General features: G+C 36.3%; 1 protein-coding gene across 1 annotated transcript; it reads left to right on the forward strand.

Annotated features, from left to right (window-relative positions):
- Positions 1 to 22967: 22967 nt before the first annotated feature.
- Positions 22968 to 25253, forward strand: RpS17 (ribosomal protein S17). The gene is made up of 4 exons (XM_090162872.1): positions 22968 to 23048; positions 23255 to 23406; positions 24905 to 25076; positions 25139 to 25253. The coding sequence occupies exons 1-4, from the start codon at positions 23046 to 23048 to the stop codon at positions 25208 to 25210; spliced, it is 399 nt and encodes a 132-aa protein (XP_090018998.1). The 5' UTR covers positions 22968 to 23045; the 3' UTR covers positions 25211 to 25253.
- The last annotated feature ends 2316 nt before the right edge of the window (positions 25254 to 27569 follow it).

Here is a 27569-nt window from a genome sequence, read left to right on the forward strand (position 1 = left end):
AATTCCGAATGCAGTTGGCGCTAGTCGCGTTTGAACCCCTCCGTCTCGCGCGAGTTCACGGTCACTGACGAAACCGATTTCGCAGCTCTCCGCAACTCCTGTATACTTGTTTTATTCCTCCAAGCTTTATAGATGTGCCAGAAAAGCTCAACCTGAATTTCATCTATTTTTTCCAATAAACCTGCTTCTTTTATTTGACAATGCAAATTTTTTTTAGAACGTAAGTCTCCGAGAACTTCATTAATTTGCAAATTAATTATATTAACAGAACTTAACACTATATTGTAGTTCATTTTAGCTACTAAGCCTTGGTTGTTCAAACCGGTTTGTTTCCAAAAAAAATAGCCGTCGGTTTATCAGACGTAGAGCTAATTGTTCGACGGCGTAATCGGCATTTGAGATTCGATGATGTCAAATATGACATCAAATATTACGTAGGGTACAGATGACGCAATATCTGTGAAACAAACCGTTAGTGAAGAAATAGAGCTAGTGGCATACTTATGAGTAATTATGTTACATATGATTATACTCATTCGGAAATTTTGTGCCGTACTTTTTTTTGAGATAAGCAATAATGGCATCAGGTCACTGGAGACCCATAGATGCCCGTTATACTATAGTAGGGCCAGAACTTACGAGACGTTCAGTTAAGGAGAAGGTTAAGCAGTTTGAACGAATAAACAGCCAGCACCCGCCAGAGTGGCAGACGCTGTCGGGGGGGAGAGCCATATACGCCAGGGAATAGCTAGCCGGGGGAAGCCGTCGTAATAAAGCCCACTGGGGACAGTGGAACATATAGTGAGAAAGATCTCCCAGGACGGTACACGTCCTACATAGAGGGGTAGAGGACCGCCGGAGTGGGGAAACGATCAACGTAGGCGCAGGCTCCAGAGGGCCGGATAGCAAGGGGTAGGACGAACGGAATATAGGAAACGACCCGCCAAGAGCGAATCCCAGTGGGGCTTCCAAGACGAAAGAAGGGCAGTAGCAAGTATCCTTCACCACTGAAGGCCGTCAGCGAGGGAGAAAACATAGGGAACCATTGGAGAAACCACCGCGGCACGGGCAGCACGATCCGCCAACTCATTCCCGGGTATAACGGGTATCCCGATATGCGCCGGTACCCACAGGAAAGTGAAAATAGCCTGGGGGAAAGCACGCAGTCGACCCAACAGAGGATATAACAGTGGGTTGGATTGATCTGGGTGACTGAGTAACGCTAAAGCCGACCGGGAATCAGAGCAAATTACAGCTTCCAGGATCTGATGATCTAGAAGCCAAAGAAGGGCCTGCACAATGGTCAACTTCGCCAGATACAATAGTTCCTCTATTTCTTTTCTATCTCTATGGGTTAGACTATTGGTGATCTAGTCCCGAACTCTCCGGGAAATTTTGCTGACGTCAGAGCTCAGTCCTGAACAGTTCTTTGAGCATTCCCGGACTGGCGAATAGTTTTCACCTAATAACGCAAACGTGAGACCGTTAAGCTTCACCGAAGATAATTTAAACTCGTACCCTAGATTCGAATACTGAGAGCTTTCCCATTGACGGTTTTGTTAAGAAGCGTTTACCCTTTTCCGGCACGTGATCTCAGAAAAATCGGGCTCCATCGGTTGCGGTAAGGCGCAAACCATGGAGCGAATTTTTTTCTGAGTTCCAGCGGGAAGTGGGTAAACGCTATCGGCAACACGCGAGAGAGTGATTTCGAATCTAGACTAGGGTACGAGTTTAATTTATCTTTGGCTTCACTGAACGTCTGAACGTAAGCAGACACCTAATAAACTCACCGACGTCAGCGTTGCCAGACGTACCATAATTATTGTCCGCGTTCAGTAACAGCAAACGGTTGGACCATTGAATGCGCATTCGCTACTGTACGACTTTTTTCACTTCCGGGATTGACGTCAAGTTTACAAACGGAGAGTCAACGAAATAAGCGCCTGGAAGAGCCGGTTATCTTGTTGATAAACGCAATCGTGACGTCACAGCACGCGGGAAGGCTAGTTGCAGTAAAATTCAATAATTCTAGCTACGAATTTTGGTCGTAACATAATTTTACCTGTGTGCCATATAGTACGCCTTTTGGCAATAATTTTAACAGGCCATACCATATTTCCATAATTCGGATAGGACACATCTTTTTTTTTCAATAATTTTCAAAAACACTAACATTTTTATCTCATATGTAACGCGCAAAAAAAATCTTGATGTTGATAACGACGTTTTTTGGTCCACTGCAAACTTTGATCACGCGCTGTTCGCGCCCAGCGGCCAACCCATTAATTGAGGTTTCTATGTTAACCTATGAGCAAAAGATACGTGTATGGTTTCAGCGCTCCTAGCGGCATATTAGTTTTCGAATAGTTTCTGCATTGAAGCCAATATAAAAACATAGAAATAGAAATGAGACTAGAACCACGATCGGATTGGGGGATATGTACCTGCTAGAACGACGCCATTAGAGTGGAATAGCGCACATCCACGCCATCTAATAAACAAATTGAAACTAAATATGATCGATCGGTTTTCGACTTATCCATGCCACGGCCCCCTGCACGCGCTCACGCTGCTCGCGACGATAGCGGCCCCGGCAAAGAATTTCCTCCCCATGTATTTTCGCGACAGCGATTTTCCGTCGCTTGGAACGCTGGTGTAACAACCGGAATCTATCAAAGAGGCGGGAAGTTTAACATACGTTTCAATGGCGATGAATTTGCATTAGTGAAGTTTTTTTCCAACTGTTTTATTGAATTTGGAGAAATTTGTAACAAACAATTAGTAATTACACTTTTTAAGTATGTAAGTTTTCATTTCAAAAAATTTTTTTTAATAAATATTTCAATATTTTGAGTGGTAACATTTTATTGCTAAGCCTAACCATAAATGGTTTAAGTTTTGTATTGGCAATGAGTTTTCAAGTTATTAAAAACTGTATTTTGTAGTTATTTAAGACTATAATTATGATAACTGCTCATAATTTTTGTCATATTCACCAAACTTTGTTCTTTATAATTTGCATAAGATAAAACATTAATATTTTCTCAAATCCCATTACCCTGGCTGCGTTACATCCTGTTTTTTTAATAAGTGAAAATTACCGCGAGGGGCAGGTCACTTCCATTTTGGGTGCGTCTTAATCATAGTAAAATTATTAAATCAAGGTAATCGTGATTAAATCAGCGTAATTAAAATTAAAAAAATTGTTGAAGTTTTCAACAGCAACACTGCAACGGGTCGGCCGACACCGACAGATGTCGCCCGCCTCGTTGCAGTCTCTCTCCTTTCATATTTTTTACGACACGAAAAACAAACGTACCTTGGTCACGTGTGACAAATTAGTTTTTTACTTTTGTTTTTCAATATAAAAACCTGAGTCCGGCCAATCTAAAGAGAGAGAGGACAATTTTTCCCTGCCTTTGAGAATGATAAAAAGTGAACAATTAGAAGTAGATGGCCTGGACTACATTGTAAGTTTTCTCTCTGTTTAAATTTTTGTTAATTGCCACGAATAAAAATAATTATTCCATTCAATCCATTGTCATTGCTTGCGGTATGCCTAACAATAGATTTTAAGGGTCTAAACTATAACTGTAACCGTTGGCTTCGTTTATCCGTTTAAATATTTGTAAATAAAGGGTAGAAGCCGGTTACAACACGGAGCAGAGCGCAGATACCGAAATAAATCCAGTGACATCAGCTACAAGTAATGAACGGTTTATTTTCGACTTGGTTAAAATATGTATAACATAGCAATTAATGAAACGATGGTAGTACAACAGAAAACTGACTAGTAAGAACGGACTAGTACTGTTGAATGACTTTGTTACAAAATATCTTCATTGTTTTTTATTTCTTCAACAAAAATTAATCAAGATTAGAAAATCTAACCACGTTTTAAACGAGATTTAATCATTCTAATCAGGATCTAATCTTTTTAATCAGGATTTAATCATTTTAATCAGATTTAAACATTTTAATTAGATTTAATCATTTTAATCACGATTTAAACATTTTAATCACGATTTAAACTTAATCATGATTTAAACATTTTAATCACGATTTAATCAATATAATCGGTCGAATCGAGATTTTATCGAGCGCGGTAAATACGAAATAATAATTCTAATCACTTATTAAATTATTCTAATAAGCTCGATAAAATCACGCACAATTATAATCATTCCAATCACCAATATAATCATTCTGATTCTTGTTCTAATTTCTAATCGCGATTTAATCATACTAATCACGATTTAATCGTTTCAATCAGATTTAATTGTTTCAATCAGATTTAATTGTTTCAATCAGATTTAATCATTTATATCAGATTTAATCATTTATATCAGATTTAATCATTTATATCAGATTTAATCATTTAATCATGATTAAATAGATTTAAAGATTATATTAATTAATTAAACATGATTTAATCAACATAATCGTGATTAAATTGAATTTAATCAAAATAATAACGATTTAATCTTTTGAGAGGTGCGTCGTTAATCAAGGAAGTGACCTGCCCCTCCAAATTACCCATTTAAAAAATACCAGCATATTTCTGTTCCATTGTGTTCATCTACTTTTAAGAAGACCAAAGTGTCATTTCATCAGTTACCCGCTGATGAAAATTTATGCAAACTGTGGATTAAGAGCATCTCTAGGAATGATTTTGTAGTCAACGAAGCATACACTTCACATGGAAGATTGGTTTGTGGTTTGCATTTTAAGGAACTTCAGTTAATGATAGTCTGTTGTGAGGCTAATGCGTAATCGTAGGATTTGGAACCAGATGTACGTCACTACCTATTACTTAATTGGTGGCATTACATATGAGCCAATATACGATTAGGTCTCAAATTCGAATATAACTACCATCAGAAACGAAAAGAATGTTTATCCACATCATCCAGCATATTTCAACCTCATCCAGCATATTCCTACATCATCCAGCATGTTCCTACATCATCCAGCATGTTCCTACATCATCCAGCATGTTCCTACATCATCCAGCATGTTCCTACATCATCCAGTAATTTTAATTGAATCTTGATGAATTTTACTTGAAAAAAGCTGATTACTTTAATGTGAGCGTGGGACTACTAAGTTATCGAGATTCTTAAAAGCAATTAACAAAAACCAATTTTAACTTAAATTATGGTAAAAAAAATGGGAATCTCTACATTTAGACCTAAACCATATTGTGAACTGTGAGTGAGACTAGTGAGTCTGTGATTTAGAATGCTTACATGTCTCATACATAGATTTTCAGCAATCTTCAACATTGTCTGACTTTGTTAACTGTAAAAATAATATTCTAGTTTTATAATCTGCATTACATTTACTACTTATTTACTTAAATTGAAGTTAACTTTGTAAATATTAAAACAACTTACTATCAAAGAACTGTAAGAATAAAATCGAAAAACAACAGCTGATAAGCGGACACATGACTAGTTCTTTTGTTTACATTATTAACGTCGACAGCGTCTTCTTTGTCTGGTTTTCTCGGCGCGTATTTTGATTTAAAAAATATCCAAACGTATTTTACTTATTTATTAATAAGTAATTTAAAGATTACGGAAAGAAATTATAACCCTAAAATTACACAATTAGTAATAATTAATGAAACTCTAAAAATTGGAACGTTTTCGCCATATACTCCAGCCATTTCTTAGTTGTTACGTCAGCGCCAAAGGTCGATGTAGGAAAAAAGTTAACTAATTTCACTTTCGCAATTTTCAGTCGATCGCCGGGGCCGCTATCGTCGCGAGCAGCGTGAGCGCGTGCAGGGGGCCGTGTCCATGCAAAGATATTCGTATTGAATTACCATTTAGTTCATATTTACATTACTTGTAAAAATTAATTATTTTATTTTAAATTATATTATTATTATAATTTATTACACTCCAATCTAATTTAATTTATAAACTTCCTTGTTAGAGTTCTTCTGTTACTGACCAAGTCTTCCTGTTCATCTAAGACTTGGATTCCCTTACAATTTCTCGTGATTTTTTTAATTATTAAAAATATTGGAGTTTTTATTATTGAAATATTGTAATTAGTAATTTTTTTGTACTTACATTTCTAATGATATCCACGATTTTTTTTTAAAGAATTCAAAATAACAATTGAAGAAAAAGTTATTGCAGCTGTTTTGTTTTTATTTATAATTGATTTTATTCCGTGGCGCCATCGAACGTCTAAGACTAACATAAAGGATCGTCTGCTTCTTCTAGGCGCTCGCGCTTCAAAAACGTACGACAAAATTTTAACATTGCAGGAATAGGAAGAGGCGCCTCTCTATAGCGAAGCGACTTTACCCTCTCTGATATATTCTTCCAAATGGCTCCAAATGTTCCTTATTTATACATATTTTAAAAAAATAATAAACTTGGTATATTTCCCGTTATAATCGACCATATTCCTATTTACGCCAAGCGGTGAAACGGGGGAAGCTCATCGGGGGACAATGGAGTTTTTGTGCGGGCCGGGAGTAGTGGCTCACTCCTGTAATCCCAGGCGTCCGGGAGGCAGAGTTTGTGGATGGCCGTGTGAGGACGACCACTAATCCCCCAACGGGTGGTTGTCATACTTCCGCCACGGGTGTACCAACCCTATCCCCTTGTTTACCCCCGTTGGCGTGGCCGTAACACATATCTCGCACCTGATAAATCAAATGGACGAGCGGATTGTATTGTCCCACCCGTCACAATGGCTCATAACGAGCTTCTAAAAAAAAAAGTTTTTGTGCGGGCCTAATAGGTTCAGAGGGCTCTGACCGATTATTGAGTAGTGCGGAGCCTACGTTATTAACAAGGCCTGTGCACGCGTAGTAGCGAGAGGGTGACACAAGCCAGCGGATTACGCGATATAGACCGATAGGTGGCGCTCTTCCTTGTTGATTATTTTTGAATTATTTCGAATTTTCGCGCGCTTGAGAGTTTCATGTTTTATTTCCCGACACTTTTTAAACCGAGAAAAATAGCTTTCAACACAAGTTATAAGATAAATTTTGAATTAACAAATAAATTAATGAAGAAAAATAGGTACTAAAATAATTTTTATTAAAAAATGAGATCTTAATATCACAGTCTAGAAGGTTTGGGCACAGTTTGGACTGTTTGGTTATTTAAAGCACTGGACATTTAAATATTTAACTTCACTTTAAGGTTATTATGAGCAAAATAAAATTACTTAAACTTTAGGATTTATGAGCAGATAAAAATTATTTAACTTCTTTTACTATCACAGTTAAATTAGTAAGAATTTAGGATATTACTATCACAGTTAAATTAGTGAAATTGCAGGCTACTACTATCACAGTTAAATTAGTGAAATTGCAATGATATTACTATCACAGTTAAATTAGTGAACTTAAGACCATTACTATCACAGTTAAATTAGTGAACTTTAAGAACATTACTATCACAGTTAAATTAGTGAACTTTAAGAACATTACTATCACAGTTAAACTTTTAAAACCTTTCTTGACAAAGGTTTGATACTAATTTTTTTTCTAACTTCATTTCTATCGGAGGCATCAATAGCGTTATTACACAATATTGGTCGTAGAAATTTTTTCTAGCAAGATTTTAGGGAGACAATTTTCTCCACAATCACACGCTAGAGGTTTTGAAAAATATGGTAAAATTTCCATAACATATGATTCTAGAACCTGATTTCTTGGGCACAAATGGAGGGATGATTTAACAAAGTCAAGAACCAAACTGAGTAAGCAAATTAAGAACCGGCTTGGGAATTTTAACCCTCCATTGTCCTGCTCTGCTATGAGAGCATGTAGTGGTGCTTGCGATTGCGGCACAGACAATTTCTCAAGACAACGGGTGCAATTTGTTCTCTCTTCAGCCACTCTAACTAAATAACCTCCCACCATCGCTATGCTGCAGTTTTTAATAGAGGTATGGCAGTTGTCTAAATAGAAAATCTTAGTATTAGAAAATTAGTTTTGGTTTTTTCAAAAATTAAAAATTGTACCATTTATAGTAAGTTTTTCCATTTCATTAAGTAGTGTTTGTAGGAATGGGGTTAATTTAATAGTCTTTGGCGGTTGATTCTCAGGTTTCGTGACTGGTGTCCATTTCTGTAGCTGTTTATTGCCATTATCTGAAAGCTCTAAAAAATATAATGCATCTTTAGAACACCTCTACCAACAAAAAAATTATCAGCATCTTACTAATAACTTCCGACTTATTTCCCCTATTTGCATTGGAATCTCCCGAGGCTTTCATGATGCCTACTTTTAAGGTGTGTTCAATACTCAGGGTACAAGACCGTACATCTAACGTGTCATTATACCCAGATGATCCCCTTAAATGAGAAAACGCCTCTTCCACAGCGTCGCTTGATAACTTTCTAGTTAAGACGAAGTGATATCCATTTCCCAGCAAGTCCTTTACCACAGCAAGTGTAGATTTAGTTGTTATATTAATGGCTTCGAAAGTTTCATCAGTTAATTTTTCAATTGGACTAGTTGCATTTCCTTGAATAACTTCCAGGAAGGGTAAAAATTCTTCTAGAAGCCAATCTAGTCGAGCATCATTTATATCATAGAATGGTATTTTGTTTTCATTTCGTGTATAAAAACCATTTGTAGTATTGCATATGTCATGGATTTCCCACCACGTACGCACCATTTCCATAAAATAAATCGAGCATTCCAAATTGTCCCTTTCATCAGGATCACACATATTCAGTCTTAGCATAGTTCTTAGAGCTGCGGTGACTGGTTGGGAAAATAATGTGACAGCACGTAGCACATTCATTTTTTCGAAGTTGGTAGGAAAGAGAACTTTTCTCGTCAAATTCCTCACTGGCTTGATAAGGCAGTGTTTTTGCAAATTATATAATTTGGTTATAAAAACAGAATCTATACGAAGGCCAATGTAAATAAGGAATCGAGCTAGGAAGATATTTCTCAAATTCTTAATTAGGTGACTTTGGTCAAATGCGATGTGTAGTATGCGATCTGAATCTAAAGGATGAGGGATTTGGTGTCTTAATGTACCATCTCCTAATTTCCTGAAGGCTGCCGTGTTGGTTTTAGCGTTGTCTGAAACAATTCTTACCACTTTAAACCCGCATTCCTCAACAGCTTTCATTACCTCTAGCATAATTTTGTGAAGTTGGTCTGAATCAAGTTTTGAGGTCTAAAAATAAGCAACAGGCAAACGAAAGTTAGTTGAGAGTCCTTGAAAGACGAAGCATAGCAAATGTGTTGCTAATTTTTCCCCAATTGTATGATTTGTTTCCCTAGCAGAAAGAGTGGTATCACCGAAAAATCTGTTCATATTACGGTCATACTCAAGCCTGGCTCTGATTGCCATTTCGTCTGGAATTAAAGAACCAAGTTTCTGATGATTACTCGTTAGCTTGGTAGCTTCGGAAATAAGTCTTTGCCTAACTAAAGCTGTCACCCCGTCCTCTCCAGATGCTCCTCCTAGGTATCGTTTGAGTGTGGTCCTGTGAGGCAAATGTAGAATTTCCATCTCTTGCATGAAACAATATGCGCTTGGAGACTTCTTAAATATCATACAACATAATTTAAGAGTTGCCTCTTGATAAGGAGGACTTTTTTTTCCCAAACGCCATAACTTGCTCTATAAGGAAATTGGCCTTGGTATCAGAGGTTGCACAGGCATCAATCACTCTATTTAATTGAATAACTTCTTTTCTCTTTGCTTCCATTTTGTATATCCTTAGCGAAGCTTTTTGACAACTAATTTTCATTTGAAGTACTTCAATTTTCTTTCTCAACTTGTAATTGTTTTTTCGTAATTTACGAGTCGTTGCATAGCTATTTAGAGAAGTTATTTTCCTTACGCAAGGAGTAGCCTGGGTTGAAGCATCTCTGGTTGTTGTATTTTGTGAACTGTGACCCAAAGTTGGTTCTTGTGGTTTTAGAGTTGATGTGCACATAGGTTCTTCTCGGGGTTTTGGAGTTGATATGTATATATGTTCAGTTGATGATGCATTTTGAATAAAACTAATACTGTTAGTTGACTCTGAGACAGTATCGGTGTCAAATAAGTTCTTCTAATAACTTTTGATGAATCCATTTTTTTCCCATAGGCTGATATTTATTATCAAAAGAGATTTTAGTAGGTGTATCAGCCATAATAGCCTTATTTGAAAGTACAGGTAATACAGGACCTTTAAGTGACTGGATTTCTCTGACTAGCGATCGAGTTGAGGCTATTGTTCAAGTTTTGCCGAGCGTTATTTAACAGTGTGTTAGTTATTGGAGATAATGAATCTCTTAATGGTGATTTTAAGGAATCTCTTGTTTTTGATTTCTTATTGGGATTAGAGATTACGTTCTCACTGTTGTCTTCTTCGGGTACAAATGGTACTGCGTTGGGCAGTAAACGCTTAACATTTTGGCATGAAATACTGAAATCTTCAGCTCTAAAATGTTTACTGCAAACTTTAGGCTCACTTTTAGCATTCACTAAACTGTCTACATCACTAATGTCTTCTTTAATATCTCTCCTATATATTGCACAAATCCATATTCTTCTTGTAGAACTTTCTCTAGGAACTGCATGGAAAGAGAGGCATTCTTGCCCTTCACTTGTGTCCCTTTTCTTACCTTTTCGCACTCTGTTGCTTTCATTACAGGATGGAACAAGGCAGACTACCATTTTGTAACCTAAAATTAAAAATTAAAATTTAAGACCAATTTAAAACGATTTACTGAAAAAATATATATAAACATAGGACTTGGCTGAATTTTATAAAAATTCCTTTTGGAAGTTCATAGGTTTATAAAACAATGATATATTTAAAACTAATTAAAGAATAGTAAAATTTCTTACACGGTAAATATTTTAAATAATATCTTACCTTTTATAAAAATTAACAACACCACTAATCCATCCACACACTGAGGCGCCCGGCTAGCCTGTTGACTAATGCTAAAATCAACCTGCAACGTTGGCTTGCCCGCCAAAACACCCGCGAAATTCCGAGAGTTCAAATCCCGTGACAACGAAGAGCACCTCTAGTGGTAAATACTGGCGAACTAAAAACGTCGAAAATAAAAATAGGAAACGACGCGTGCACAGGCCTTGTTAATAACGTAGGCTCCGAGTAGTGAATAGTCTCTGATCGTAGATTGTTAAAATGGCGGCGTAGTTACACTCAACGTTTGTTTTGACAGTTTTTTCGACTGTTTCCATTACAAATTTTTGTCGTACGATAAAGATAAGTTATTTATTTTATTCTTTTATACTTGAACTTTACTTGGAAAAAATTCTAGAGTCAAATTTGATTTCTATCGTTTTTTCTCCGAGATATTTCCCCTAAGCCTTGGCGTATAATGCATGAAATAGAATTATTAAAGCCACTATAAAACCCTTTTCGTTTTATTCAAAATCGCACATTAAGTTTTTTTTAAACTTTGGGCTTAAGATCTTTGAAATATTTAAATCTTAAGATATTTTGCTGAATAGTTAAAGTATGCTGTGTAACAAAATTATTAAATTTATTTCAGTTTCTAAGTGATGATGATGTTAGGATGAAATCGGCAAAAGCTGTTAAAAAACAGTCTTATGATATAAAGAAAAATATATATAAAAACCATAAAGTGGACCTCTAAGGCCCTTACCGACAACATGAAAAATGATAAACCCCCTCAATCACCCCAGAGCTGCTCAGCGTTGCCAGAAGCATTAAAATGAATTATCGTACAAACTTTGTAAAAATATCGTACAAAATGAAAAATTATCGTACACTAGGTATATCGCGTAGCTCGCAACCGAAACGGTTCAAGGTGGCGCTGCGGCGCTCAAGGTTTCATATCACATCTTGGGTGTGTAGCGTCTGCTAGAATGGAAAATGCGTATATCGGGTAGTCAATGCTTTTCTTTATTGTATTGTAATAATAAAGTAAGTAATTTCAACGGATAAAAATATATTTTCATATATTTCCGCGAAAGTTTTAAAACTTTGATTATCAGTAACGTCCAAGGGCGTTTGGGGGTTGAACCCCCCCCCCCTTCCCCGAAATGCTGATGACTGGGGGCGTGGTGCCTAATAAAAATCAGTGAAACCTCCGTCAGCACCCCCCACCCCTTGAAATTTTTCCCTCAAAACTCCCCCCCTGAAATAAAATCCTGGATACGCCCTTGGTAACGTCTGCTTATATGCTACCTCTTACTGTAGCTAAAAGAGGGCGTATGCGTAGTAAAATCGTGCAGGCCAGGGTGAGAAATATCGATTTTTTTAAAACTGGACCTGTGGCCAGTTACCCTAGGTAGTTTAATTAAAAAACTGGCCACTTACCACTTTTAACCTTGCAAAATCAGGCTTTCATAATTTATGGTCAAATTACCTATTCTTGACAATATGTGCTACAGACCCGACCCGAACAAGCCTACTGAGAGATAGACTGTTTATATTTCTTTTTGCTAACTGCTAAATTCGCTTCTTCTATAATGTAGAGGAGACAGACTCCCCTAGTCACCCACCCATACACACAATTGACACAAGGCCAAGCACACCGCATAGAAGCAAAGACCAAACAATTTTAGGGATTGATATAACATTTTTTTAATGAACTAAAATCTTGAAGGGAAAAAACTTTGAATTAATTTAGTGGTCACCAGGGCGATTGGCCTGTGATAGTGCCTTATTTCTCACACTGGTGCAGGCACCCACCGGTGTTTGAAAAATTCACCCAGAAAATCAGGTAGCAGACGAAGTGTCAAAGCTTCCCTATGTCCGTAATTCGCGAGAAACTGACGAAATTCAAACGCCGGTGGAGCCCTTTAAGCTTGGCCTATTCGAAAGAGTCCCAATTAATTTTATAGTGTGAACTGGGCTTTAAATTAACCTATAATATGTGGTCGACGTTCAACATTGTTAAAAGGAAAGGCACCATCAGGAGTTTCAATTGGTGCTCTAAGTGCTCAAAGAGGCTGGCCACGTTGACGCCACTCCATAGGTTTGCCCATGCAGGACCATCATGACTGTATTCTTTTTCATTAAGAAAAAGTAATCGCTACGTTCTCTGACGACCTCATGCCAAGTAAAAATTACGGAAAAATTTTATAAGAGGTTCTCTCTCGAAAATTAGATTTAATAGAACTGGAGTTTCGATTCCCTCTAGACCAGATTTGTATGAAAGTTTCAAACTCACGACCAGTGAAATTATACGAAAAAAAATTGAAAATAAGTAGGTGCGAAATTTTTGGTGCGACATTTGGGGTGAAATTTTTAAATTTTTCATTCGCCCAACTAATCGGATCGTGTAAAAACGGTACAATTGTTCATAGCTTAAAATGTCTATAGAAACAGACAAAGGGAAGTTACCATAGACATAATAAAGAAATAGACCCAAGATTCTACGGAGGGTTAATACGGGAGCGATAGCTAGCAGACAACCGGTATTTGTTCCGTATTCCTGTGGTACCACGTTTAAGCGACGCCTGTCGATTAGGCGAGAAAATAAAAAATCATCACGTGACACGTCACACATGTTCGTGTTTGTAATCTTTTAGGTACTCTGACGTGATTCGCGAATATTTTGGCTGTGAGAATTTAAAATAAGGTAAATGTTTATTATAATTTTTAAATAAGTCAATTAATTCTTTCAAAACCCAAAAAAAAGCAGCAGATGACCTTATAATTAAAAACAAAAAATTCTAATTGCGAAATGATATTTTGTCAAAGGCTTAAGTAACTCCTGTATCAGGCTTGTTGTGGTTATGGCTTATGGGAATATTCTGAGATTCTAAATTGTAAACAAAAGTAAATGGAATTTTGATGAAATGGATGATTCTACCTTGGATTAATAATGATTCTACTAAAGGTATGTAGCTATTGTCCTTGAAATAAAATAAGTTTTGACAATTTAAGTCTGATGGCTTGACCCTTCATTTCTAGATTTTTTTCCCTCGCTAATTTGTGGAGTCAGAGCTTGCAATATAGATTAATAACTTTCTTAATGATGATGTTCGATTCCAACTTCAGCATCAAACATGTTCGTGGTGATCTGGTAAGAGGTCCATGCCAATAATATTTCGTAATACAGTTCTAGTTCTTAGACTACATTTCTTTTATAGAGAGAGGAATATCTCTTCATAACAATTAAACAAAATTGGCTAAAAACCAAGGAGATCTTACTCAAATTATAATAACATAATTAAACCTACATGAAATGATCCTTGTTCAAAATTGAAAGGTGAGAAGTTAGCATCACCGGTTTTTTCTATTTCACTTTCAACTGGATGTAATTTCTTTAAATTAAATAAAAAAATTATTTTGACTATTTTTACTTGTTTTAATTTTATGGAAACCAAACCAGAGTTGGAATGGCTTTTGGTGTGACCCACCTTTTTCCATTTACAATTTGTATATCCTGTTCTAAAAAGTGATCATTACAAATTAAATCATGATTTGAATGTGTCGCGATTTACAGCAATTGTCCATTGAGAAAGTATTGTAGGTTTCGTTATAAAAAGATTTTAAATAAGAATGGATATTCATCGAAATAATATGATAATTTAATCCTACATATGGAATGAAACCTTTTCCGGTATTGTTTTACTTGTTATTGCAATGCGTAAAAACACTAAAATTAACCTTTTTTTACCAAATAAAAACAAGATTTTTAGTAGAAAACACTTTTTCTATAACAAACGAATTATGAAACATGTTAGCTAACATAAAAGTACTACCCGTTTATCAAATTCACCACTAAAGTTTTTGCGTCTGATTTTTAACCGGATAAATATTCCTATGCGTTAGGCACTACATGGCCTAGGCCAAGCGCTCACTGATCCTCGTAACGTCTCTGTCCTGGCTTCCACAAGCCTTTGCTTCGTAACGGAGACAATGCCTTGTGGAAGCCAGGGCGGATACGAAACGGAGAGCCAGTGGGCGCCTAGTCTAAAGCGCCACTTAAATTTAGTGGCGCTTTATAAGTAGGATTAAATTATCATATTATTTCGATGAATATTCATTCTTATTTAATCTTTTTATAACTATAGGTTTCTTTTATCTAAACCTACAATACTTTCTCAATGGACAATTGCTGTAAATCGCGACACATTCAAATCATGATTTAATTTGTAATGATCACTTTTTAGAACAGGATATACAAATTGTAAATGGAAAAAGGTGGGTCACACCAAAAGCCATTCCAACTCTGGTTTGGTTTCCATAAAATTAAAACAAGTAAAAATAGTCAAAATAATTTTTTTATTTAATTTAAAGAAATTACATCCAGTTGAAAGTGAAATAGAAAAAACCGGTGATGCTAACTTCTCACCTTTAAATTTTGAACAAGGATCATTTCATGTAGGTTTAATTATGTTATTATAATTTGAGTAAGATCTCCTTGGTTTTTAGCCAATTTTGTTTAATTGTTATGAAGAGATATTCCTCTCTCTATAAAAGAAATGTAGTCTAAGAACTAGAACTGTATTACGAAATATTATTGGCATGGACCTCTTACCAGATCACCACGAACATGTTTGATGCTGAAGTTGGAATCGAACATCATCATTAAGAAAGTTATTAATCTATATTGCAAGCTCTGACTCCACAAATTAGCGAGGGAAAAAAATCTAGAAATGAAGGGTCAAGCCATCAGACTTAAATTGTCAAAACTTATTTTATTTCAAGGACAATAGCTACATACCTTTAGTAGAATCATTATTAATCCAAGGTAGAATCATCCATTTCATCAAAATTCCATTTACTTTTGTTTACAATTTAGAATCTCAGAATATTCCCATAAGCCATAACCACAACAAGCCTGATACAGGAGTTACTTAAGCCTTTGACAAAATATCATTTCGCAATTAGAATTTTTTGTTTTTAATTATAAGGTCATCTGCTGCTTTTTTTTGGGTTTTGAAAGAATTAATTGACTTATTTAAAAATTATAATAAACATTTACCTTATTTTAAATTCTCACAGCCAAAATATTCGCGAATCACGTCAGAGTACCTAAAAGATTACAAACACGAACATGTGTGACGTGTCACGTGATGATTTTTTATTTTCTTGCCTAATCGACAGGCGTCGCTTAAACGTGGTACCACAGGAATACGGAACAAATACCGGTTGTCTGCTAGCTATCGCTCCCGTATATTTTTGGCAAATCAAACTCCGCGTAAGGTGTCTATTTCTTTATTATGTCTATGGAAGTTACACGCTTTTAGACATTTCAAATAAATAATTAATGTGTCCGTGGTTCTGTGGTAGAATGCTCACCTGACGTGCAGGAGGCTCGGGTTCGAATCCCGCCCGGTGCTAACGCAACTTGAAAAATATTTATAATACACCCAATGACAAGTTGGCAAGCCAAAATATACCTCTCCTCGGAAGAGTTTTTAATTTTCAATGATGCGTAACTGTATCCGTGGTTCCGCGGTAGAACACTCACCTGTCGTGCAAAAGGGCTCGGGTTCGAATCCCGGCCGATTAAAAAATTATATTACACCCAATGACAAAAAGAGGGCGCTTTTGGAAAAACCTTTTCCCTGATTCTAAGAAACTGCGTACGCAGTGATTACCCTTTGCCCCGAAAATGCGAACGCGTTCGCAGGCCTGACAGACAGACCCACAGACAGACACGGTGGTTGTATAACCCCTCCTAGGGTACAAAGTCCCCTCGGAGAGGTAAAAACATTACACCAAAAATTCTACATGTGACTTTGAAGGGGCGGTTTGGAAAGCTATTTTTTACAAGTTATATTGAGTAAAAACAAGTACAACATAAATTTAAAAAACATTGTATATAATGTTTTATTTTTGGTGTGATAAAATACACTGTATTTTATCACACAAAAAATAAAACTTTCTAGTTTCTACCTCTCAAGGTAACTTGCATGTGGCCTAGCGAAAAGTAAAGCCGGCACTAGAAGCCTCCTAAGTTCTAACGTTGCATTGCAAGTGTATATTTTAATGTTATTGTTGAAATAACTAATAATATACCGTTTATCTTATTGGTATAATTATCTAAATAAATGTTTTACTTCTTAAACGGCTTCTATGAACTTATATATGATTAATGTAAAATTGGTCCTTACCGTTGCTCAAATAAAATAGTCCGGGTAAAGATCCAAGTACGGAAGTGGGGAAATTTGGCGGGGCGATGTGTAAGCCAAAACATTACCCATAAGCCTTTGGTAGCCGGTAGGCGCGTGTAAGTGGCGCCACGTTTCGGAAATATCCGTACATTACCGTTTCATAGGGGTCAGCTAAAGCGCTAGATATTCTGGGAGTTCTTCGGAAGTCGGCTTCTAGATGGGGGAAAGAGCCTCCGTAAAGAGTTCACTATAGAGGTATGGAATTTTCCCCTCCAGGCTCCATCCTTCACTGCGCGCGTAGAAAATAACGGCAACGGCAGAAGAAACACGATTAACTGCCCAAGCCTTTTCTAGTCCTATTTTTATTATATGTGGTGTTGTAACAGTCTAAAAATAATTTGGAAAATATAGACAAAATTATCGTACTTTCGCGTACGATAATACATTTTACATCGTACATCGTGCCTGAAACGAAATTCGCGTACGTGTACGATAATTATCGTACGTCTGGCATCACTGGAGCTGCTTCCCCCATTCGGGGAGAAGAGGATGGGATGGTAGTTCGCCGCCGCGGAGGGTTAAATTCGCGCATTTTTACACAAGGTACATGCGTTAGTTGGCAAAATTTAAATAGTTCCAAAAAATCTCAAACGTTTTCGTTGTGAAATTTCCAAAGTGATAGATTCAAATTGATTTTTTAAACATGAGTGAAAATATTAACGGAAAACCATTAGATTTAGTGGCGTTAATAGAAAATTACGAAAATGAAGACTTTTTTATCATTGATAAATCCGGAACCTTAAAAAGACTCTGGAATGTTTTAAAAGGCAACTGCTCTTCTGTTCTTTTCCGTGGCATTTCAAATGCAAAAGAAAAATATCCCTAAATTGAAATGAATTAGATGATTACATTGATGAAATTTGATTTTATAACCTAATTGAAAATTAAATAAATAAAATTCAAAACAAACCTAGAAAACGATGTAGCTTATCGGGCCTTTGCATCAAAGGAAAATAAAGTATTTCCACGGGATCCCATAATCCGTAAATCTAGAAACCGTGGTATTTCCAAAGCAGACGGTGCAGACGGTTTTTTTATATTTGTTCCCAGCAGAGCTGCTAGTATCGCGATTCTCGTGAAACTATTTTCCGACATCGCGTGACGTAGAACGATGACGTATAGTAGCTCTAAGGCGATTGGTTTTGGAATAAAGAGGGAGAATGACACCCCCAGTCGTTTCTCATTTTACAAGGCTATTGTAGTGGAAGGTAGCGAAGGGCCGTAGAGGTCCACTTTATGGTTTTTATATATATTTTTGATATAAAGAGCTACGAAATAGTTTGTTTGATACATTTTGAAGAAAACTCGTGTTTGAGATCATTTGGTGTTATAAAGATACCCATTCTGAAACCCTATGCTACACTACCGATAATTCCCTGGTCAACTGAAAATACTGAAACTGAGCAACATTCAGACCACTATATTTTACAAACAGGCAGTAGTGATGATCAGGAAACATTTCTATCAAGGACTTGTAGTATTGGATCTGACTATAGTACTATATCACTGGCAACTTAAAGTACCAATTTGTTTTTCAAACTGAAGCGAAAAGGGGAAATTGACTTAAAATAAATTTCTATGCAGCGATAAAACAATTACATTTTATACTGGATATCCATCCTATGAACAATTTTGTGCTTTCTACCAATTTTGTTACCCGAGGCAGCCTCCGTATCATACATTGGCCAGGAGGGTAAAACTAAAGAAGTGCTTGATGAGCTAGCGAATGTTAAACGTGGTCCAACAAGATAACTCCTATGGAGGAATTTTTCATTGTAATAGTGCACCTCTGTAAAGTTATTATTAAAGTAAATATACATTTGGAAAACTAAATATTTTATTTTGCTTCATTTTGTACATGTTGTTGTATGGCTACATTATCACGCTTCTGCCCATTTCATTCTAACATCTTCATTAGTTGGAAACTGAAAGAAATAATGATTTCGTGGACTGGTCGCTATGACATCCTACCACACAGCATAATTTAACCATTCTGCAACATTGCAAAATACCTTAGACTTAAATATTAAAAGATCTTAAGCCAAAAACAGTTAAGTTTTAAAAAAATCTAAGTTTGCAATTTTTAATAAGACAAAAATGGTTTTATAATAATAGTAGTCCTATTATTAATCCAAGCTTAAATAACCCTATAGTTCTAAGTTCATGCAATATTTGCCTAGGCTTAAGGAAAATACCTTGGGGGGGGGAAACCGATAGAAATCGAATTTCACCCTAGAATCTTATTCCAAGTAAAGTGCAAGTATAAAAGAATAAAATAAATAACTTATCTTTATCGTACGACAAAAATTTGTAATGGAAACAGTCGAAAAAAACTGTCAAAACAAACGTCGAGTGTAACTACGCCGCCATTTTAACAATCTACGATAGCTGAAAACTATTCGTGAGTTCTGAACCGTTCAACCAGTCCCCATGTGCACTATTCGGCAAAAAAAATTCTAGAACTACCCAAATGCAAACTATTCGCAGACAAGAACCTCTTGTTGAACCGTTCGGAACCGTTCTAAATGGTACCTGCTCAAGAGCAAGTACTGGCCGGAACTCAAGGTTGAAATCTCTAAAATTCGTCTGCACATCGGGCTGCGTACGTCAAATCGTACGAATCAAAACTATTCGTCCAAACGTTCTGAACTATCCAGAACTTTTGCGTGACGTCACAGCTTAGTCCTAAGCCGTTCTCTTAACGGTTCAGAACTCACGAATAGTTTTCAGCTGATGTAATACCCATTGAGTTGGGAATATTAATCTAGAAATCCAATCAAATCTGCTCCCCGCGAAACAAGTTTTTGAAAAATACGAATGTGCCGTCTGCTCTAAAATGACGAGCAAACGTTATCATATGACCCGTGGCGCCATCCATTATTTTGAAGAAAAAAAATATTTTTGCTTGAATGACCATTGAGAGATAGACGGCGCCACGGGTAGAATGATAACGTTTTCTCGTTATTTGGGACGCCGATGGGAGCAGACGACAGTATTCTTATTTTTAAAAACTTGTTTCGCGAAATACTGAAATCCGACGTTTTGATTGGACCTCTAGATTAATATTCCCAACTCAATGGTAATACCAGAGATCCTGGCAGTTATAGAGATGCGAAACTCCCTATACCCTAAGCAAACCAGTTTTTTTCAAATTTTTGCCGATCGCAGCGACGCCTGTACCTAAGGAGTAATCGCAGAGATCCTAGGATTGTTACCGTTATTTACAATTTTTGAAACCGGCGCTTCCTTCCGGCCGAAGGGCGGCGCTGATGCTTGCATTTTTTGGTCAGGTTTTCGACGGAGTTTCGCATCTCTATAACTGCCAGGATCTCTGATTTAATACTGCATTTAACCCTGTGATATTAAGATTTGTATTGTAATATAGCAGGTATCTGTAGTAGTGCATTTTAATCCTGTGATTTAGCGTTTAATTTGGATGCACTTCAGTATTTTACTAGTTTCTAGTCTCGATACCCCCTTACCTATAACTATTGCATTGTATTTCACTTCATTACTATTGTATTCCGTTGTTATATTTCATTATTATACTTCACTCTTATACTTGAGTATTACTTGCATTATTTTTAACTAGTACATAACTTTGCTAATATAAGGTCTGTCTGTTTTTTACCAAATTTGTATTTTACCAAATCTGTTTTAAATGATACTATTCCATGTATTTTAAATTTGTTTTGCTGGGCTCTTTGTGAGCCGCCCTGTTACAAAAGGGTGTCGAAGACGGCAACAATAAAACCTTAAAACCTTAACGATCAGAGACTGCTCAATAATCGGTCAGAGCCCTCTGAACCTATTAGGCCCGCACAAAAACTCCATTGTCCCCCGATGAGCTTCCCCCTTTTCACCGCTTGGCGTAAATAGGAATATGGTCGATTGCGTTATTTTCCAAAATGATTATGATCTCAAAATCAAAAAAACCCAGCATAATCCTATGGGAATTTCCCGAGCTTGGCTATCAAAAGCATCGTCTGCAGCTTTCATATTTTTCCACCGAGATATGACGCGTCGGGCGTAGCGTAATCACTCTATCGCTACTCATTGGCTGAATGACCCCTGGTGAACAGGTGACAGGCTCAGCCATAGCAGGCAGCATTCAAGATACCTATGAGATTTCTATGTACACTAAATAATTTAGAACGAAATATGCATGGCAGAACCATAGAAATCTCATAGGTAACTAGAATGCTGCCGTGTAACTGGCAAATGGACCAAACGCCGTGGCAGACGATAGCCAGATCTCAGCCAATCAGAGCTCAAAGAGTGGTTCTGCCAAGAATTTAATGTCACCAGCGAGAATGACGTCACCCATCTCCCACTATAGTAGCAGAATCAAGAAGGATTATTATCCTCCTTGGCGGAACCACTCTACGGCCTCTCATTGGCTGAAGGTTCAAAATGAACTGGCGTCAAGCTCGGCCGTAGGCGGCAGCATTCTAGTTACCTATGAGATTTCTATGGGCAGAACTGTTAAAATATACTGGTACCAGCTATGGTACCAGCAAGAGATATAGATGAAAAAGAGTCTGGCAGTCTGCCTCGACGCTGCCTCCGTGTGCCATCTGCCATGAAGATTTTCAACTTCTCCGTCATGTTCTTTCCAACCTTGCGCATGATAATATTTGACGGACGTAGCAATTTGAAAATGCGGTATTCGTGAGTTCACATGAATTCTTACTAGTGTTGGGGATACTACTTAAAAAATATTTTAATTTGAGCAATATGATTGGCTTGCTGGTAAGAGGTAGAAGCTAGGGGAGGGCTATCGAGGTAGACTCTTTTTATTCTATGTCTCTTGGTACAAGAAATAACATTATCGCTGGCTACACGAAGCTTTGTTGTCATGAGTCTGATACAAGACCATGGACCAAAAATCTAAGAGGACTTCCTGTTCAAGCTTTAAAAAGCTCGGCAAAATTATTTTACTGGACATTTTTGTACTATTATACATGGCAAAAATATAATTTGTACATAGTTAAATAAATAAATACTGGTTAATTTTTCGTATTTAACTGTGAATTTTAGAATTTTATTATGAATTATTAATACAAATGATATTTTTGTCATTGTCGTGAAATCGTGTAAAAATAATATTTATTGTCAAAGGCTTAGTTTACAATGTTCGTGGCATTATCGTAAGCCGCTATCTTTAGAAGAATCTTTTTACATTTGGCGCATTTTAGTGAGTTCTCACGCGGAGAAAAATTATCACGTAGAACTCTTCTCAAGTGAAGAATTCCTTCTCAGAATTTTGACGCGCCCCTGAACGCTCAGAGAAGCTAGCGCCCTAAGACTATATATACGCTTCACTTACTAGACAGGCGTCATCATACAAAAAACCTGTTAACACTTTCGAAACACGGGAGAAGCCTTTGACCAGCTGTTAGAGGCGCCACTAGTAGCACTGCTGAAGCACGGAAAAATTTTGACCAGCGTCTGCTGTCGTGTGCAATTTGAGCCATTGAACACGCCAGTCTATTTAGAGACGCACATATATAGTCTTTGCTAGCGCCGCTACACCACCTCGTATCCGTGGCGAATAGCTGAGCGAATAGCTATTACAATTATCGCTAAAATAAAACCAAAAAAAAGAGAACGGGCCCGTTTATCGTGCGTTTTCCTTTTTGGAAAAATACCAAGAAACATGTTTAGGTTTTATGTTTGAAAAAATTTTGAAAATATACTTCGCAGGATGAGCGCACTATTTGGTCCTACGCCTTCTTAATAAATAAATAAATGAAATATTATGTTATGTCGAAAGCTGTATTTTGATTGCTATCTAAGGATATTTCCCAAAGACTATACGATATTTCGAAGTTCGGAACCAATTCTTTGATTGGGCATTCTTTAGTTCGTGGTCTTCCCAAACGAATTTGGACGTGTGAGACATCGTTTTAAGCACTCGACATGGTATGTATCAATCCATTATAATCGAATTTTTAATATAGTAATAATATTTATTTGTTAATTTGATCCCTCTTTTTAAACTTTAATTGCATTTTTAACATTAAAATTTGCATCTTTTATAATTGTGGACGACCCTTAAACAGTATCAATTGTTTTCGGTTATAACCAAGGCTTACTTTCAATTCACAATGTAAATGGTTTTGTTACAGGGTCGTGTTAGAACGAAAACTGTCAAGAAAGCGTCTAGAGTTATTATTGAAAAATATTACACCAGGTTAACGTTGGATTTTCACACCAATAAAAGAATATGCGAAGAAATAGCCGTAATTCCAAGCAAAAAGCTTAGGAACAAAATTGCTGGGTAAGTCCACCGCCCACCTTAAAGCTACCAGCATAAGTGTAATATTGTTTCAGTTCACATCTTGGATATTTACTAGCGAAATATTATTATTTGGCAAAATTTCAGGTTTACTATTCACATTGATGAATTGAATCTTTATTAATATTCTAGAATACCAAATGATGAATTTGATTGAGTATTCTATTTTTTAATTTTGACTATTTGATATTGTCAAATTTGAAACAAATTTACTTGACTATTTGGTCAAGAGAGGATGCTTAGTTGTTAAAATGCGCTAAACGTTTCTAACTAAGAATGAAGTATAAAAAGGACAAACTAACTTTAAATATAAGTAATAACATGTTGTGGAAGAGTACCATTTCTCTATAGAGTAATGGCAGTGCTAGGTCACCCGACGTCACCCATGCTTTTTCCTATTCATAAAAAATTCGCGCCCACAATGGCGGCCATGGCCAAAGCTACAGAGTGCTACTACTCTATAGTAATTTTGTGACATAAATTTTCATAGTTTTTCGTATATCTAAAAACTATTCTTGGGTCAGTGACTTAGTACAGAAGTTAATTTGTGATATATGGTGAGAAGTTAATAATGAATATCTTATTATTAGCCAATCTTAAGTTTTCAAATATGTTTTTTGATTGATACATTTAATAATTTTTACACCTATATTAAGTAGAAAACACGTTTTCTTAATTGATAGAATCTCCATCACATAAAATCTTGATATTTGGTAGAATTTACAGAAATTTCTATTTAATTATAATTTTTGAACCTCGTGGTATTTGGTCATTTAAAATTCCATTTGACTGTTGGTTTTCAAATTCTTGAATTTTATATTTTGCAATTACCTATAAAAATGTTTCGCCCAGCCCTAATTTTTATTAAGAATTATTCCCCACACACTTCAGGTACTTCATGGTACCTGGAAAAGTCAGCAATTTTGAAGACGAGTAATAGCGTTTTCCATTTGATTTCTCGAGATTCACTCCGAATCTGTCTCTGACGTCATAGATCTCGCCCCAATCAACTAGAGCAAAACCGCAAATGGAAAATAACATTAACATATTCCCGTGCTGTGTTGTTTTTCATCTGCTAGTAATATTAATTTTCGCGTCTTGGTCTGTCATTTTCCCAACAAAACTAAAAGGAACACGCAAAAATTTTCTCCTTTCTCGATCTCGATCCGTTGATCTGTGAAAATCGGCAGATCAGTTTTGGGCGATCTTGGAGCACCCGAGAGCGGGAAATGGAACACGCGAAACTTGATCGGAGCAGATCCGAGCACGCAAATGGAACATAAAATGTTAATCAGATCGATCTAGAGCGCTCGAGAGCAGTCAAATGTAAAACGCTATGAAAGTTTGGGATTTTTTACCTTAGTGCGCTAGAGGGAGATTTTATTCTTATAATGATGTCATAGTAAATTATTTTACAATGACACTTACTTATGGAGCAGTATTATAGATTAATGACTTTAAATTTCATTAAAACATTAAGGTTCGTTACTCACTTAATGAAACGCATCCAACGAGGTCCCGTTCGTGGCATTTCCATCAAGCTACAAGAAGAGGAAAGAGAAAGGAGGGATAACTACGTTCCTGATGTCTCTGCAATTGATATGGATGTTATTGAGGTGGACCCTGATACCTCAGAAATGTTGAAACTCATGGTATACTTACTGTTGTAATTATTTTAATTTTGAATAATCAAATTTGTTTAATTTTTATTTAGGATATGGCGAGTATTCCAGTTCAAGTTGCACCTTTGATGCCATACCGAGGTGGTGGACCACGAATGAACTAATCTTGTATTAAATAAAATAACTGAAGCTTTCCTGCCTCTAAAACTTAATACTTATTTTAAGTTCATAAAAAATACAATTAAGATAACTATATATGACATTTCTAAATGTAATATTTCCTAAATTGAAAATTCTCAGCTGTCACTCACTTAGCATTGTTGTTAACTTAATTTAGGAAGTCTTTTGGAGATTGCTAACTTGAAATGAGGTCTGGAGCACCTGGCTTTTCAACATACCTATGAACTCATTGCTTAAATGCACACAATTTCAAAAACTTGATTATCAATATTTATTTAATTTATTACCAGGAGTTTAATGCCTAATATATAGATTCTTTTATGCGCGTATTTCATGTGAGCCCATTACCGAACTGCAAGCCATAGAATAGGTTCTGGGGGAAGACATTTCTACAGAAGAGCTATGTGCAGTAGGTCTATGGTGGCTGCCTGTGGAGGAAATCGTGGGAGGGGATCCTTGATTGTGGGAAAAGTGTGTAAAAGAGTGTATAAATTTGAAAATAACAGGAAGTTAATTTTTTTGCTGTACTATGTCAGAAATACATTAACCGAAATTATAAGCGACCTATTCCTCTAACCACTACCAACTAAATTATCAAGACCCATGCGCCCATCGAAACCGAATTTTGTTTCTGGCAATTTTAGTTCGCTACCAATAGCCGCAAGAGGCGCTTATTCGTCGAAAACTGCGGCTAGCTTGTGTTTGTGAAGCGTCATCTGCTTCGCGACGATACAAGCTTGGAGGAATTAAACAAGTATACAGGAGTTGCGGAGAGCTGCGAAATCGGTTTCGTCAGTGACCTTGAACTCGTGCGAGACGGAGGGGTTCAAACACGACTAGCGCCAACTGCATATGGAATTTTGCAACTATTATCGTTTTATATCATTGTTTTCGCGTTGTCTGGTTTGTTTTATTCCTCCAAACAAATACGAGTCATTTTGGAAAAAAGCGCAAAGAATTTAGAAATGTTTCAAAACAAACCAGACGACGTGAAAACAATGCTGTAAAATGATAATAGTTGCAAAATTCCGTATGCAGTTGGCGCTAGTCGCGTTTGAACCCCTCCGTCTCGCGCGAGTTCACGGTAACTGACGTAACCGATTTCGCAACTCCTGTATACTTGTTTAATTCCTCCAAGATACAAGTACGTAAAATCGTTCAGGCACTGCCGCTCTTACAAGTACATGTGGATGTACTACTTCTTATTTGTAAGTAAAATTTATTAAATCTATTTTTTTTGGCCTAAAAATTAAAGTAACTAGGTAAATTTAATTAAAACTAATAAGGTGATAAAAGGTTTTTTCTTGCACCAGAAAAAAGTATATTGTAAAGTCTAAATAATAATGAGATACAAGTCTACCTCACTTTTTATAGTTCAACTCATTTTTTAAATTAAGTAATATTGCTGTGATGTTTTAAAAATGTAGAAATATTAATGAGATACAAGTCTACCTCACTTTTTATAGCTCTACTCATATTAAGTAATATTGCTGTGATGTTTTAAAAAAGCTTAGGTGATAAAGTGTAAAAAATATTCTTTACCAAAAAGAAATTGTGATATTTTGTAAGAATATAGCTTTCTTTGACAAGAAAGTATTACTATGGGAACTGTGATTGATCAGTTGCAATAAAAATAAGATCCTAAACTTTAGATGATTAATTTTTTGTAAATTGTTGTAGGCCTAAAGGTTTTTATTCTTTGTTGTTTTCCCTTATTATGGAATGTTATGGTCACTTTACACGGAAATATACTTTCTTCAAGCAATATCGTCTTGAAAATTGAAAGAAAGCCCATTTGAAAGCAATTTGAATATTATCATAGTGAACTGCCCCTTACTTTGCGATTTTACGAATAACCCCTAAAGAATTAGACTTAAGATCGCCATCTAACGGGAAAATACGCGTAATCCTTCAGTCAAAGTACCCCCCTTCGGATAGAGCGCGCACGGGCCTTGATAATTTAGTCGGTAGTGCTCTAACGCTAGAGCCAAATTCTCTGTTTCCCCCTTCTTAAACGCAGTATGTCATCCCGCCCTCCTCAAAAAACGAGAATCTCCGTCTCCGGGGTGAGCGTTTCAATACGCCACCTGGTGTTGCTAAGGTAAACTTTTGAGTTAACACAAACTAAAAAGGTGCTTCGCGTGCATCATTTTTAGTCTGTGTAAAAATTTAAAACCACGATAATTTTATCTTTATAAATTGTTAAAATTTAATACGAAAACCTTCAACTTGTCGAGTATAGATGCTTTTACACAGTGCTTTTTTCTTACAAAACAAGCCGAAGTTAAGAGATAAATCGGTACTTTGCAATATAATTAAACGACTAGAAATGCCAACGGCATT

Source organism: Leiobunum rupestre, chromosome 11, assembly GCF_980474605.1.
Source record: "Leiobunum rupestre chromosome 11, qqLeiRupe1.1.hap1, whole genome shotgun sequence".
NCBI lineage: Eukaryota > Metazoa > Arthropoda > Arachnida > Opiliones > Sclerosomatidae > Leiobunum > Leiobunum rupestre.

What these genes read in the sequence shown, in the direction of transcription:
- RpS17 (XM_090162872.1), top strand. An exon ending in CTTAGGAACAAAATTGCTGG is followed by an intron (nt 23,407 to 24,904) that starts GTAAGTCCACCG and finishes TAAAACATTAAG; the next exon opens with GTTCGTTACTCACTTAATGA. An exon ending in CAGAAATGTTGAAACTCATG is followed by an intron (nt 25,077 to 25,138) that starts GTATACTTACTG and finishes ATTTTTATTTAG; the next exon opens with GATATGGCGAGTATTCCAGT.